Raw genomic sequence first — 14,771 nt, forward strand, 5'->3', positions numbered from 1 at the left:
CAGTATAAAAAATCCATGATACGCAAGAATCTGAATAAAAAAGTTTTTTTTTCCATAAAATGTTTATAATAGTCCATATTATATGAACCATTATAAACATATTTAAGATAAAAAAATGCTTTTTTATCATTTTTATATTTTATTACGAACAACTTTTTTTATTTTTCTATTCTTGATATAAAAAAAAAAAAAAAAAAGTAATAATAACTTAGGACAAAAAATTGTTTTATATATATTAACAAAAAACTTTTAAATTAATAGTGGTAATAAATATTATTGATATTATGGCAGTTACACTTGTTGAAATTAAAAAAATGATTAAAGACTTGTTTACAAACTACAAAGTGGAGACGGAAGCAGCGCTAAAGCAACAAGAAAGCAACTTTATAAGTATCGTTAGTTCAAATACCAAAATCTTAAACGAAAGATTAGACAAAGTAGAAAAAAATATTTTAGAGAACGCTAAAAAAATTTCAACACTGGCAGCAGAAGTTGAAGAAATAAAGGTTAGTCTAAATTTTCATGAGGAACTTATTGAAAAAAAAATAAAAAATTCGTTAGATATTTTCATAAAAAATAAATCTAACCATAATGAAATACAAAATAACAACACTGACCTCAAAAAAATTAACAGTAAGCTAAGAGAAATTGAAGATAGAACAAGGAGGAACAATCTAAGAGTTGACGGAATTAAAGAAGATGATAATGAAACCTGGCTGGAAAGCGAACAAAAAGTAAAAGAAATATTTAATGAGTACTTGGGTGTAGAAAATGTAAAAATTGAAAGAGCACATAGAGCTGGTAAAAAAGGTGTAAAAGAGAACAGAACAATTGTTCTGAAATTATTGGACTTTAAAGATAAGAAGGAAATTTTAAGAAATGCCTCAAAGTTAAAAGGAAAAAATATATATATTAACGAAGATTACTGCATGGAAACGAATAAAATAAGAAAGGAATTGCGTGAAAAAATGAAAATTGAAAGAAAGTTGGGAAAATTTGCTTACATATCATACGACAAGCTTATTGTACGCGAGTGGAAGACAAATAAAAAGTAATTTTTTACTTATTTTATTTACGGTTTATTTAATTCTTATTTATTTTTTTAGATATTTTTATCGATAATATATCAATAACGAAACCCTTTAAAATGAATCCGAAAACGTTTGAATAGATATTTTTGTATTTCTTTATGATAAACACTTCCCCAAAGTAGTAAAAACAATTAAATTTAAAGACATAAATTCACCTTGGTTGAGTAAAGGTCTTAAAAAATCATCTAAGCGGAAACAACGATTATATATAAAGTACCTTTAAAAAAATGCGATAAAACAAAATCGGAATACAAGAGTTATGCAAGTCTCTTTGAGAAAATTAAAGCTAAAGCTAATTATTATAATAAACTACTTGATAAGTGTCAAACCGATTCTAGGAAAACATGGCAATTATTAAATGAAATTATTGGTAAACCAAAAATTAACAAACCGTGCTTTCCTAAAACTACAAAAATCAACAACAAAACAATTCATGATGAAAACGTAATTGCAAATGAGTTTAACAACTTCTTTGTTAATATAGGATCTAAACTTGCTTCCCAAGTTCCAAGTGCAAATAAATCTTTTGATAAATATTTAGATCGTAATAAAAATGAATTGAATAACGAAAAACTAACCATGTTAGAATTTAGCAATGCTTTTAAAAGCCTAAAAAGAAACAAAGCAACCGGAATCGACGACATCAATAGCAACATCATAATTAATTGCCAAAACGAGCTTAAAGTTCCTTTATTTAAAATATTTAAACACTCCTTAGAGGAAGGTATCTTTTCTGAAAAACTGAAAACTGCGAAAGTAAAACCTATTTTTAAATCAGGAGATACGAGTGAAATAGGCAATTACAGACCAATATCAATACTTTCTACATTCTCTAAGATACTTGAGAGAATTATGCACAATAGAGTATATACTTTTTTTAAAGAAAATAATTTTATTTACTCCAAGCAATTTGGCTTTCAAAAAAATACATCAGCTGAACACGCAATCCTTCACCTAGTTGATGAAATAAAAAACTCTTTTACAAACGGAGAAGTTACATTAGGTGTATTCATAGATCTCTCGCTTTTGATACAGTCGACCACAAAGTATTATTATCAAAGCTTAACATGTATGGCATAAGGGGTAGAACGAACAAATGGAAAGCTACTTAGATAAACGTGTGCAATCTATATACTATGGAGATAATAAACTCTCTAATCCTTCCATATTAAAGTGTGGTGTTCCTCAGGGTTTAATACTTGGGCCTTTGCTTTTTTTAATCTACGTTAACGATCTCTATCGGGCATCAAAAAGAATTTCAACTATAATGTTTGCTGATGATAGCAACTTTTTTATCTCCGGAATAATTATAAACGAACTGTGCGTAGAAATGAATCAAGAATTAGAAAAAATTTCTGGATGGTTTAGGGCAAATAAACTTTCTATTAACTTATGTAAAACGAAGTTTTTTTTATTTCATCCTTCTTATAAAAAAAAAGAAGTTGAATCTTCTCGTCCAAAATTGTTTATTGAAAATAGAGAAATAAGTAGGGTTAATGTTACTAAATTTTTAGGTGTTTTTATTGACGAAAATCTAAATTGGAATAAACATATCGCCTATTTAAGTAGTAAAATATTTAAAAGTATCGGAATAATATACCGATCACGCTATTTATTGAAAAAGCCGCTACTCAAACAGTTCTACTATAGCTTTGTTCAAAGTTATTTAAATTACGGTAATACAGCATGGGGTAGTACCTATAAAAGCAAACTAGAACCTCTCTATCGTAAACAGAAGCATGCTATACGAGTAATTAATTTTAAAAATAAAAACGAACACACAAAGCCTCTTTTTGAACGGATGTCTTTACTAACATTGTTTGAACTAAATATATATAATGTTCTAAGTCTTATGTATAATAGCAAAATGCAAAAAACTCCTTCAATTTTCTATAGTCTTTATAAACAAAAGCCCGAGTATAAATACCTGTTGCGCACAAATAGTACCTTTTTTGAGCCTTCATGCAAAACTAAGCTTGTGCAATTTAAAATTACTTATCGTGCACCTCATATCTGGAATAAGTTTTTATTACTTAATCAAAATATTATTAACCTTGAAAACTTAAATGGCTATTATATATAACTAAAAACTATTAAAATATATATAATATATATAATATATATATAACTAAAAACTATTAAAAAGAGTATTCTAAAGTATAAAAACTTACTTACTGATTTTTTCTAAATTTTTTCACTGCTAGCTTCTTATATAAACTCTTATTTTTTAATATACTTTAATATATATTTCAAACATTGCGTTAGCAATAAACTTGGTAATATTAAGAAAAAGTAACGATACATGTTTGTATAATTGTTATCTTACACTTTAATACAATTATAATGTAACAATTTAACGTAAAAATTTTGTAAATATTTTAATTTTTCTATACGTATATATATATATATATATATATATATATATGTATGACAATGTTAAGCGGTTCTTGATGATAAGACCTTTTGGTCTTCTGCAAGTTTCCCCCGTTCTTCTTACAGTTCGTATTACAGAAGTTTGTTTATTATTTATGTTTGTGATTTTTTTTTTTTTTTTATATTTATATATATATTTAATCTTAATGAATCTTTATTATGTAATCACGAAAATGTATACTATGGAACAAAAACTGCATAACAAAAAAAAAAAATATTTATATATAATAAAATTGTACGCAGGGTTTGTATAATAAAAATGTAAAAAAAAAACTGAAACTTTATATTTTAAATAATAATGTAAACAAAAAGGGACTCAAAGAAGATACAAATAATAAGATTATCTGGACAATTTTTTCATAGAGTCCCTACGAAAAATTTTTCTTAAAAAATTAGGTAAGTTATACATTACCGACTGGAATTGCAAGCTCTAGTAACGGATTATATATATATATATATATATATATATATATATATATATATATATATATATATATATATATATATATATATATATATATATATAACTAAAGTTTGCAGCTCCAGCCTGGTCCCTTTATAAAATCTGATTGTGACAATATAGAAAGAATACATCACAAAGCTACTTAACTGGTATAATCAATGAGATTTCTTTCCTATGAAAAAAGACTTAAACCATTAAATCTAACTACATTAGTGGAAAAGAGATAAAGGGAAGATCTGATACAATGTTTAAGATTATACAAAATGTTGACAAATTAGAAAAAAAAGTTTGTAAAAATATTAGAATGTCCCAGCTTCCCCAAAAAACTAAATTTAGTCGTGAAAATTTGGGAGATGCTTGGACATTCTAATAATAATAATAATAATAATAATAATAATAATAATAATAATAATAATAATAATAATAATAATAATAATAATAATAATAATAATAATAATAATAATAATAATTAATTATAATAATTATAATAATATATATATATATATATATATATATATATATATATATATATAAAAGTTTAAAATACATGTCAAAATTTAACTAATAAATATATTATACTCATCTTAGTTTGAATAGTTTTTCTTTTGTTATCTGGAACTTTTACTTATATTTGTTAAAAAATTGTTTTTGCTAAACATTTATATATATATATATATATATATATATATATATATATATATATATATATATATATATATATATATATATATATAATAATATATATATATATATATATATATATATATATATATATATATACATATATATATATATATATATATATATATATATATATATATATATATATATATATATATATATATATATATATATATATAAATGTTTAGCAAAAACAATTTATTATTATTTACATTAGAGTTTTTTACATTAGCGCAAGTGACCTAAAACTTTAATACTGTGAAAGATAAAGACCTTAAAAATTTTGTAAATGTTTATTTTTCCTTATTTACATACGATGTAAATGTATCATAATGGAAACTAGACATAATGATTGATATAAACAAAGGATATTAGGGACCACTTCTGGTATTAACGATAAGGAATTCAAGGGACGCAAACTTCTCAAAAAAAGCAAATACTTTACCTGCTTGGAAAACTTAAGAATTTAACCTTTAACAATGCATTATCTTTTACGATTGATAATGTTCGGAAGGATTTTATGAAGATAAATATCCCCACAATAAGTGGGATAAACAACATTGACAAAAAAATTAAAGAAACGCATGATGAATTTATAAAGTTAATAATAAACAATGAAAATCGAAGGTTTTTGGATAAACAAGGAACCAACTAATTTATGTCAACATTAGATGCTACCATGAAACTTTATAAAAAGTCTTTTCTCTGTTAAATAATAATATTCAAGCTCAGAAATAATATAAAGCTCAGAAACAATATGAAACAACAAAGGTAAAAGATTTCATCGGTGCATTTCATCGTGGCTTTTAAGCAAAGCATGATAACTGACAGAAAGGCTTGTTATTCTGGAAATTTAAAAAGTTAATGCAACAGTTGTTGAGAAAAGCCAGAAAAGAACGTATGAAAAATCTTTTTACAAAAAGAAGTCGTTCAATAATGTTCAAAGAAACTGTTGAGTTTGAGCCAACGAGCAGTTATACTGATGAGTTGATTGGACGGATACATCTCAACCTGCTCTGCAATTGAAAGACGACACAGAAAGTCAGTTAAACCTGTTCGTAATAATATTTTCAAGAATTCAAATATTGTTGCGTGAAGCGTGAGGTGTAACGTTTGAATTACTAGGATGAAATCCTTTGTACATATAATGGTTTCTTTCTGCATAGGAGATATTTTAACTATAAATATAAGTACCAGTTCAGCCCATCAATATCAAGCATCAGTACAACACCTAATCAATAAATTAAACGAAAAAAAGAAAATTTGTCTCCAAAAATGGCAGCACAATGGGACGGAAAACTAATGATTAACCTGGACTCCAAAGGTACTGATAATTGTCTACCTGTTTTAGTATCCGGAGAATAAATAGAACTAAACTTCTTAGTTTAACCACAGTAGCTAGTATAAAAGATGGTAAAGTTGTCAAAAAATTTAATCTTAAATTTGAAATGCGATAAAAATATCACAGGCCTGGTCTTCGACACAACATCCTAAACTGCTTTATTAAAGCCTCCCCATACAGGTGAGGCTTTATCAAAGCAATGGTTTATTAAATTTTGTAAAATATTTATATTTAATTAAACTTTAAATCAACTTTCAATCAACAAATAATTTTTTCACAAATTCTATGATTACAAATAATGAGGAGGTAATAGTTGTAAGAATTTAAATTAATGGTTCATTAAAGATTTATTTTACTTTTTATATAACAGGACAACAAATTTTTTTATACAAACAGCATGTGTCTGCCTGTAGAGGAAACTTATTGAACTCAATCTGATGTTATTTACAAAAGCGTCTCAACCTCAGCAGTTTTGCACGAAGCTTCCTGGATATTAAACAAAGCAAGACGAATGAAAAAACTTATGAACATTATGAAAGTGTTCCTATTGTCTGTAAAGATAATTAAAGAGTTTCATAAATTAGAAGTTGCAACCAAAGATTAATTCAAGAAGTTTGAACTTTTCTGTATATTTTCTGTAAGTGACTAAGTGCAATGGTGGGTTGTATGCCTGCCTGCAGCCGATACCCCAGTCAACAGTTTGATTTTAATTAAGAAACTGAAACAGCTTGCATACCATGATTTTATGATTGCTTTCAAAGGAAAGTAAGCTCATAGCAAACATAGGTGATATCTAAACAAGGAGCCACTCCATTAATTAAAGAATTAATTAATGGAATAGCATTAATTGATTGATTGGTTAATAAGACAACGGTTCCATTAATTAAAGTATTAAATTTGGTCCAAAAAAATTAAATATACATTATACCTTAATTTTTCATCAAATGGTTTAATAGGAAAGACATTGATGAGACAATAAACTTCAGACGTTGAAAAGACAATAAACTTCTATATAAAAATCAATTCGGTTGTTAAAAAAAAATTTTCAACTGAACAAGTCATTACACAGTTCATTCGTGAAATCTCCAATTCATTTGGTAGATCACAATAAACACTAGGTATTTTCATTGGCCTATCAAAAACATTCGACACGGTCGATCACAAAGTTCTACTTAAAAAATTCAAATTTTACGGAATTAACGGCAAATTAATAAAATGATATAAAAGTGATACTTGACAAATAGAAAACAATTTATTTTCTATGAGGATTATTTTCAAAATAAAAAATTAATTGACGTAAAATGGGGTGTTCCACAGGGTTTTATTATTGGTCCACTTTTGTTTTTAGCCTATATAAATGATTTAAATAAAGCTTCTAACCTTATGAGTTTACGGACGTTACTAATTTATTTCTGTCAAACAATGACATTTATGAGCTTTTCCAAATATGAATGAAGAACTCAATCACATCTTTAACTGGTTTAAGTGTAACAAGTTAACTTTAAACATTGATAAAACAAAATGGATTTCCCTCGCGAAAAAGCGTTTTTTACCAAATAATTTACCTAAACTTTTTATCGATAAAATTGAAATAAAAGAGTCGGTCACAAGATTTTTAGGCATTTACATTGATGAAAATATTGCATGGAAGTATCATATCAACTTTATTTCTAACAAATTGGGCAAAACTATTGGAATTCTATATAAAGTTCGACACTATCTAAATAAACAATATTTAATTCTACTCTACTACTCATTTATTCATAGCTATATAAACTATGCAAATATTGTTTGGGGAAGTACCTCTAAAAGTAAGTTACGAAATCTCTACCATCGTCAGAAACACGCAATGCGTTTAATATGTTTTGAAAATCGTTTTTCTCATTCAAATATTTTATTTAAAAACGTCAGAGCACTTAACGTTTACGAACTTAATGCCTATAATATTTTATGCTTTATGTTTCGTTGTAAAAGTGAACAACTATTGTTCATTTTTAAAGATCTTTTTACTCATAACGCTATAAACAGATGTACTTTACGAAATAATAATTTATTACTTGAACCCTTTTGTCAAACACAGTTTAATCAATTTTGCATAAACTATCGAGCACCGTACTTATGGAACAAAATTGTTGTTACTTATTTTGATTTGTCAATTTCGTTTTCCGTTTTTAAAACTAAATTAAAAGACTATATTCTTTCTACTGGAAATATATATAAATATTTTTGAAATGTAAAATTATTTTCACTCTGAATAATTTGTAAAACTATTTTCAGCCTTTGCTTATTCTACATTGTTAATAGTTATTAAATCAGTTGTATTTTTATTTTAATTATATACACACGTTTGATATATTTTATATGTTTCTGGCGACAAGATCTTTAAGTTTATATATTGCTATATTGTTATATTACGATTAAAAATTGTAAACAAAAAAACAACAATAAAAAAACAAAAAAACAAAAAAAAGACATTATCTCTATTCTAAAAATAGATATAATTTTTAATATATAGTTACAACATAATCTAGCTAATATATAATCAGTTAAATTACAGGTTGTTACAAGGGAAATAAGATCCATAAGATTTTCTATCCCACAAATTTTTAAACGACTGACGGGTTACACAAAACGTTGATCCCGCTAAAAGTTGCTCATACACTAATGTGCCTTAAGTTGTCTATCCAGCCTATTTTTTCATCTATTGCCCAGCACTACATAACCGCAACCTGCCTGTTCCTACTCTCCCTAAGAGGAATTAGCCATATTCATAGAAAAGCAGTATGTTCCATAGCGAGGAGATATTAAGATACAAATTACAGTTATGAAGGAGCTGTTGAGAAGAAGAGACCATACGTCTCCAAAAAAAAAAGACGTCAGTGTTTTGATCAGAGATCTAGGTATTACCAATTCAAGTTCTGTGCTTCTGATATACAAGCTCAAAGAGTAGAATTTGTTGTACAAGAAGATGTCACATAATCTAGAAAACGTCACCAAGTATTCTCCAACTTTTTAAGTCAGAAAAATAGGATTTGCTTCTGCAACAACATAGACAGTTTTTCCAAATGAATAGCATTTATTCATAGACAGTTTATCCCAGAGACTCAGGTATTCATTGCTTCACAACTATTCGTACATTCCTATAGCTTACTTGCATCTCAAAGAGAATAATATCATTGTCATTGTGATGTTCTTGAGTGTCTGGAAGTATGACAACAACGAATAGAGATTATTGAAAACTTCAATATTTTGTAATTCCTCATGGGATTTCAAGACTTTTTCTGGAGGCTAGAGATGGTATCTTTATAGGACCACAGATCAAAAAAATCATAAAATGAGTCGAGTTCGCCAAGAACTTTAAAAAGATTGTTAATATCGTAACGTTTTTAACTATTAAAAACAGGTTCTCATTAAGTTTAAGTTGGGTGTTATGTTTTCTATTACAAACTCATATAATTAGGTTTCTCAACTATATTCATATTTAATATAAAACAAAACATACGGTTTAAAAGTTTGATGAGTTAATTACATAACTCAAAAGTTTTCAAATTAATTCCTAACGAACTTTGTGTTTTTGTAACGTAACAAAATGTTGTTTTTTAACAACAAGTCATTGTCCAAAGATTTGTCATGACAATAACTACGTAAAAAAACTCTAACGATTATCATATTTGGTAATACAACATTTCATGTTACTTTATTTCATATTATATTTCATGTTACTTTATTTACATATGTTCTACTATTATGCACATTTAAAAAAAAACTATACAATCTTGATGATCTAATATAGTCATCTTCTCTAAAAATCATTTTGTGACGTTGATTTTGACTTCGATAATTTTATTCTGTCAACTTTCTATGGTAATTTAATGTTATCATTTCATATTAATGATTACATTAAGTCATATCATCATGGTAATTTGATTTCGTCCTTTAATCTTTTGTCTTTTTGATGTGAGCAAATTTAAAAATATTTTACTAATATTTGCAATAAAAAAACGTTCTAAGCTGCGTCATAAATATAAAAATTATATATATATGTATATATATATATATATATATATATATATATATATATATATATATATATATATATATATATATATATATATATATATATGTATATATGCATGTGTATATATATATGCATATGTATATATATATGTATATATATATATATATATATATATATATATATATATATATATATATATATATATGCAATGTACATATTCTACATTGAGTAACAAAAGATATTTATATTGAATGTTGATAACTATGATCCCCAGGAGAAAACGTATGAGTTCGTTGAGAAAACGAAATAGGGCTCATCATTTCGTCTTCTCTGCTTAATGTTGAGGAGCTACTTTGCGGACAAGTTGGATATCCTCGAACTGGTTCGTTGTAGTTAATTCCGTACCACCCAGCTGGGCTGTTTGAAGGACTGTTTCTTTGAGAAAGAGAGTGTACTGGGTGATCTGATGGATACCAGTGGGTATTATGGGAATAATAATGACCTAATGATGCATGCGATGATCTATTATTTAAGCTGGAGCAAATAGGCAATGTAGGTTGCGATACATTTGAAGAATACGTTGTTGAAAATGTTGGTCTTCTTTCGTAAGGTGATGGCGATTCGAATCTATATGTTGGTGCAAAATTGCATATATCGGGGCGTTCTAAATGTCTTTCTTTTTTACGCCATTTTGCTCGCCGGTTTTTAAACCATATCTAAAAAAAATTAGTTTTTATTCAAATTATTCAAATAAAAAAAATCCACTTTTTAAAAATTTACTTTATTTTGATAGTAGTTTGGAGCTAACGGGTTTTTATACCTTAACGTTTTGTCTTAAAATTGTTTCAATAATAACAGTATATAGTAGCATAAATAATTATCATTATTATTATAATTGTGATTATAATAATAATCATTATTATTGTTGTTATTATATTTATTATTATTGTTATTATAATTGTTGTTGTCATTATTGTTGCTGCTATCAATATTAACATAATTATTGTTATATGATAATATTCAAGAGCAACTCTGGGAATATAATAAGGGGGAAGAAAGTTTTGAAAAGAACAGACTGCTACTTTTAAAAAAAAGGTCTTCAAAACTAAAAACCACCGAGGGTAATGTGTCTAACGACCAAATTACCAACTATATTCTTCACATAATCGACTGCAACTTGAAAATCGCCTTCTTTGGAGGTTATAGCACCCCTGTAGTAGTAATATATATTAATACCCTTGTAGTAGTAATAATTGTATATATTTATATAATAATAGTATATATAAATATATACTATTATTATAATAGTATATATTTATATATACTATTGTTATAATAGTATATATTTATATATACTATTATAATAATAGTATATATTTAGTTTACTTTAATAGTTTTTTTTACTTTTTTTATAACTATTATCTGTTTACAAACATTAATAATAATAATATTAATAATGTTCAAATATATAACGAAATTAATGGCAAGGCATAAAGGCACCAATTAATCGTTGCCTTTATGTCGATCCATTATTTTGTTATATATTTTTGCTAATTTAGCCTTATCACTGAGAAAACTTATTGGTGTTTTATTGATTAAAAGGAAAAAAGTAGTTTGAAACTTAAATTACAAATCTATAACATATAAGAAATATACACAAAATGACAATCGTAAGAAGTTGGGAAAAAAAAAGAAACGGTGATAAGAATTTAGGAAAAAAAACAAAAAAAAACTAGGAAATTTAATATGTTGAAATGTTTGAGAACTAAAATATATGTATATTTTTGAATAATGTTATTTTAACAAAATTATTTATATTTAAATCCATAAATACTAAATCGCATTTTAATTTTGCTGTGAGTTGCTGAAGTGTTTTTTTTTTAAATATTACCAACTTAATGAAAATGTTTTATAATATTGGTCGCCGATACAAAAGGGAGTAAAAACTTGGCTATATTTACAGTGGGGTATTTATGATTAGATTTATAGTGAGGTATTTATGATTAGATTTTTAGTGGAGTATTTATGATTATATTTATAGTGGGATAATAATAGTTAAAATTAATTTTAAATATTATTAGAAACTTTTTTTATATGCATTTATTTTTATAAACTATTTTTTATAGAGCTTTATTTTATACACGAGCTGTATTATGTTTTGACTTTGTGCACACTTAACCTTTTTTTTTACGTAGAAAAGACAAATTCTTTTTGCTTTAAATACAAATCTAAAATCATGTTTTTGTTTAAAATAAATTATTTTAAACTTAATGTAATTGAAGCTTGCTTATATAAAATTATTGTAATTGAAGCTTGCTTATATAAAATTATTGTAATTGAAGCTTGCTTATATAAAATTATTGTACCTTGAATAAATATGTGTAAAAGATATGAGTCTTTTAAAATCTTATTTTTATGAACTTTTTAAATTCCTAAAGTTTAAGAACGGTTATGTTTGATGCATCATTGCTATATTTCTTGAAAGCCTTTTTACAGATATTTTCAATAAAGTATAGTAAACAGACATCAATTTTAACGGTTATGTCGCTGTGGTTAGAGCGCTTGCTTCAGTTCAATGTTTGCTTTGCCCATATTTGCAACGTAGGTAAGAAAGAGACGTGGACTTTCTAGCCTAATGCTCTTGTACTGTGGTGTGTGACAAGACCGTAAGGTCTTCATAAAGTACCTCAATAAGCAGATAAAACAAACAAAAATTCAGAAAAACTATTACTAATAATAAAAAAACTTAATTTGTTTTTACTAAAAAATTATTTATTACAGACTATTTTCTAAACAATTTTCAAAAAATATATATATAAATATATATATATATACTTTTTATTTTGTTTTTTAACTTTTTTGGTAAGCATTCTAATTTAATTTTAATTCCAAATCTTATTATTCTAATATTTTTGTTCTTTATTTTACTATTAAAGATTGTGTCCATATGACAAGAAATTTAACATTGACATAGAAATCTTTAAATTAGTTATTGTAAATATATTTTATAGCATTGACATTAAAATCTTTGAAATATTGAAAAAATGGTATCTATATAGAATAGCCCAAATACAATAAAGGTTAAAATAAATATAAAATAATTACTAATATTAATTAAGTAAACAATTGTTAAGTAAATAAGTTGACATAAAGTTTACCGAAACATGTTATTAAGTTTACCGACATTTTTAAAATTAAGTTTACCTATATATTTGTTATCAAGTTTACCGACAGGTTTTATTAGTATACTTAGTGTAAAGTCTTTATAAAAATCTTGTTATTTTTTTTATTTATCACTATCAGTTTTTGATAAATTTTAAAACTTAGTATACTATAATACGTACTAATAAAATAGAATATTTTAATAAAATGCATAATGTAAAAAATATTTTTTCCTAATAATAAACGTGTTTAACTGTAATGATTGGGTAAATATTGTGCCTATAACTTGCTGTTGTTATTGTTTCTTTATTTTTCACTTACCCTAACTCGCGACTCCGTAAGAGAACACCATTGAGCAATATCTTCTCTCATTGCCATATCTGGATACCTGTTCCTTGCAAAACATGTTTCTAATCGGTGAAGTTGTGTGACGGTGAAATGCGTTCTTTGTCTTCTAATGCGACTATCAACTCCAGCTGTGTATCCGCTCGTATCTTCTTTATTTTCCACATCCTGTTTAACCCTAGCTAAAAAGAGCCAAAACTAAAGAATTAAAAAGAATAATTAAATAGTTTCTATTAATATTTTTAAATAAATTTTTTAACGTTGACAGAAACGACGCCGTAATTAATGATGAAACTGTCACATTATTATAAAAATATTTGTATAATAATGTTATGCAAATGTTGCACAATACTTTTACGTATTATAAATCATATTTTACATAAAAAAAAGTTCTACAAAATTTTATTTGCTCGTATTGTTAAACATTAAATCTGTTATGACTAAATTTGAACTTTACACGAATACGCTGTTATGATAAAAATTGAATTTTACATGAGTACGCTGTTATGTTTACACCAAACTCTTAATCAACACTTTTAGATAAGAGCAATAACAACAGATCATGGATTATATAACACTTTACATAGCATATCCTATTAAAGCCTAAAAGCCTAAAATCGTTTTGCTAGTTGCAATTCCCAGGGAGTGAAAAACATAAGTAAAGCGAATACCTTGCACTGGGCTCTCCGTCTTTTTTAGGACATTAGAAGCTTGGCTGCTCGCAGGCTTATCGTTCGTTAGCATACTTGAAAATCTAATAGAAGTGGTAATCTTTTTTAGGTCTTAGTATTGATGTAGAAGTCAAGTTTGACATTACGTTTGCCGCGTAAGTCTTTCATCTTTTAAGCTTTTTGTTAAATAATTTGCGGCAATCTTCAAACAAAGCTCTTTTACGTAGACAACAAATATTGTCCATGGTCGGAGTTTACATTGCGCTGTCACTCGATAACATTTTAATTTTCAGTTAACTTCTGTTGACATTTTTGTATTGGACATTTCTATTAAAAAACTTTATTTTACTTTGTAAATGATATTTTTGTATCTTTTAAACCATTAGTTCATGCTTTAGAAGGAAAACTTTTAATAATAAGGTTTAGAAAACTCTTTACAATTAGGTTAGAGTAAATTAGCAATACTCCATCATAAAAAATTTGTTTAATAATCAACTCACTATGAAAGCTTTCTTACCAGCATGTTGCAGTTGTTTACCAGCATGTTAAATGTATTCTGCTTAAA

At 26.0% G+C, this 14,771-nt stretch overlaps 2 protein-coding genes across 2 annotated transcripts; one reads left to right on the forward strand and one right to left on the reverse strand.

Annotated features, from left to right (window-relative positions):
- Positions 1–284: 284 nt before the first annotated feature.
- On the forward strand, positions 285–1,055 carry LOC136087895 (uncharacterized). Its single transcript, XM_065811516.1, has one exon. The coding sequence runs from the start codon at positions 285–287 to the stop codon at positions 1,053–1,055; it is 771 nt and encodes a 256-aa protein (XP_065667588.1).
- Positions 1,056–10,209: 9,154 nt separating this feature from the next.
- LOC100211037 (pituitary homeobox 1) lies at positions 10,210–14,535 on the reverse strand. The gene is made up of 3 exons (XM_065811289.1): positions 14,207–14,535; positions 13,512–13,717; positions 10,210–10,744 (listed from the first exon to the last, which is right to left on the reverse strand). Exons 1-3 carry the CDS (start codon positions 14,277–14,279, stop codon positions 10,271–10,273), a joined length of 753 nt encoding a protein of 250 aa, XP_065667361.1. The 5' UTR covers positions 14,280–14,535; the 3' UTR covers positions 10,210–10,270.
- Between the last annotated feature and the right edge of the window lie 236 nt (positions 14,536–14,771).

The sequence above is a fragment of the Hydra vulgaris genome, chromosome 12, assembly GCF_038396675.1.
Source record: "Hydra vulgaris chromosome 12, alternate assembly HydraT2T_AEP".
Classification (NCBI taxonomy): Eukaryota; Metazoa; Cnidaria; class Hydrozoa; order Anthoathecata; family Hydridae; genus Hydra; species Hydra vulgaris.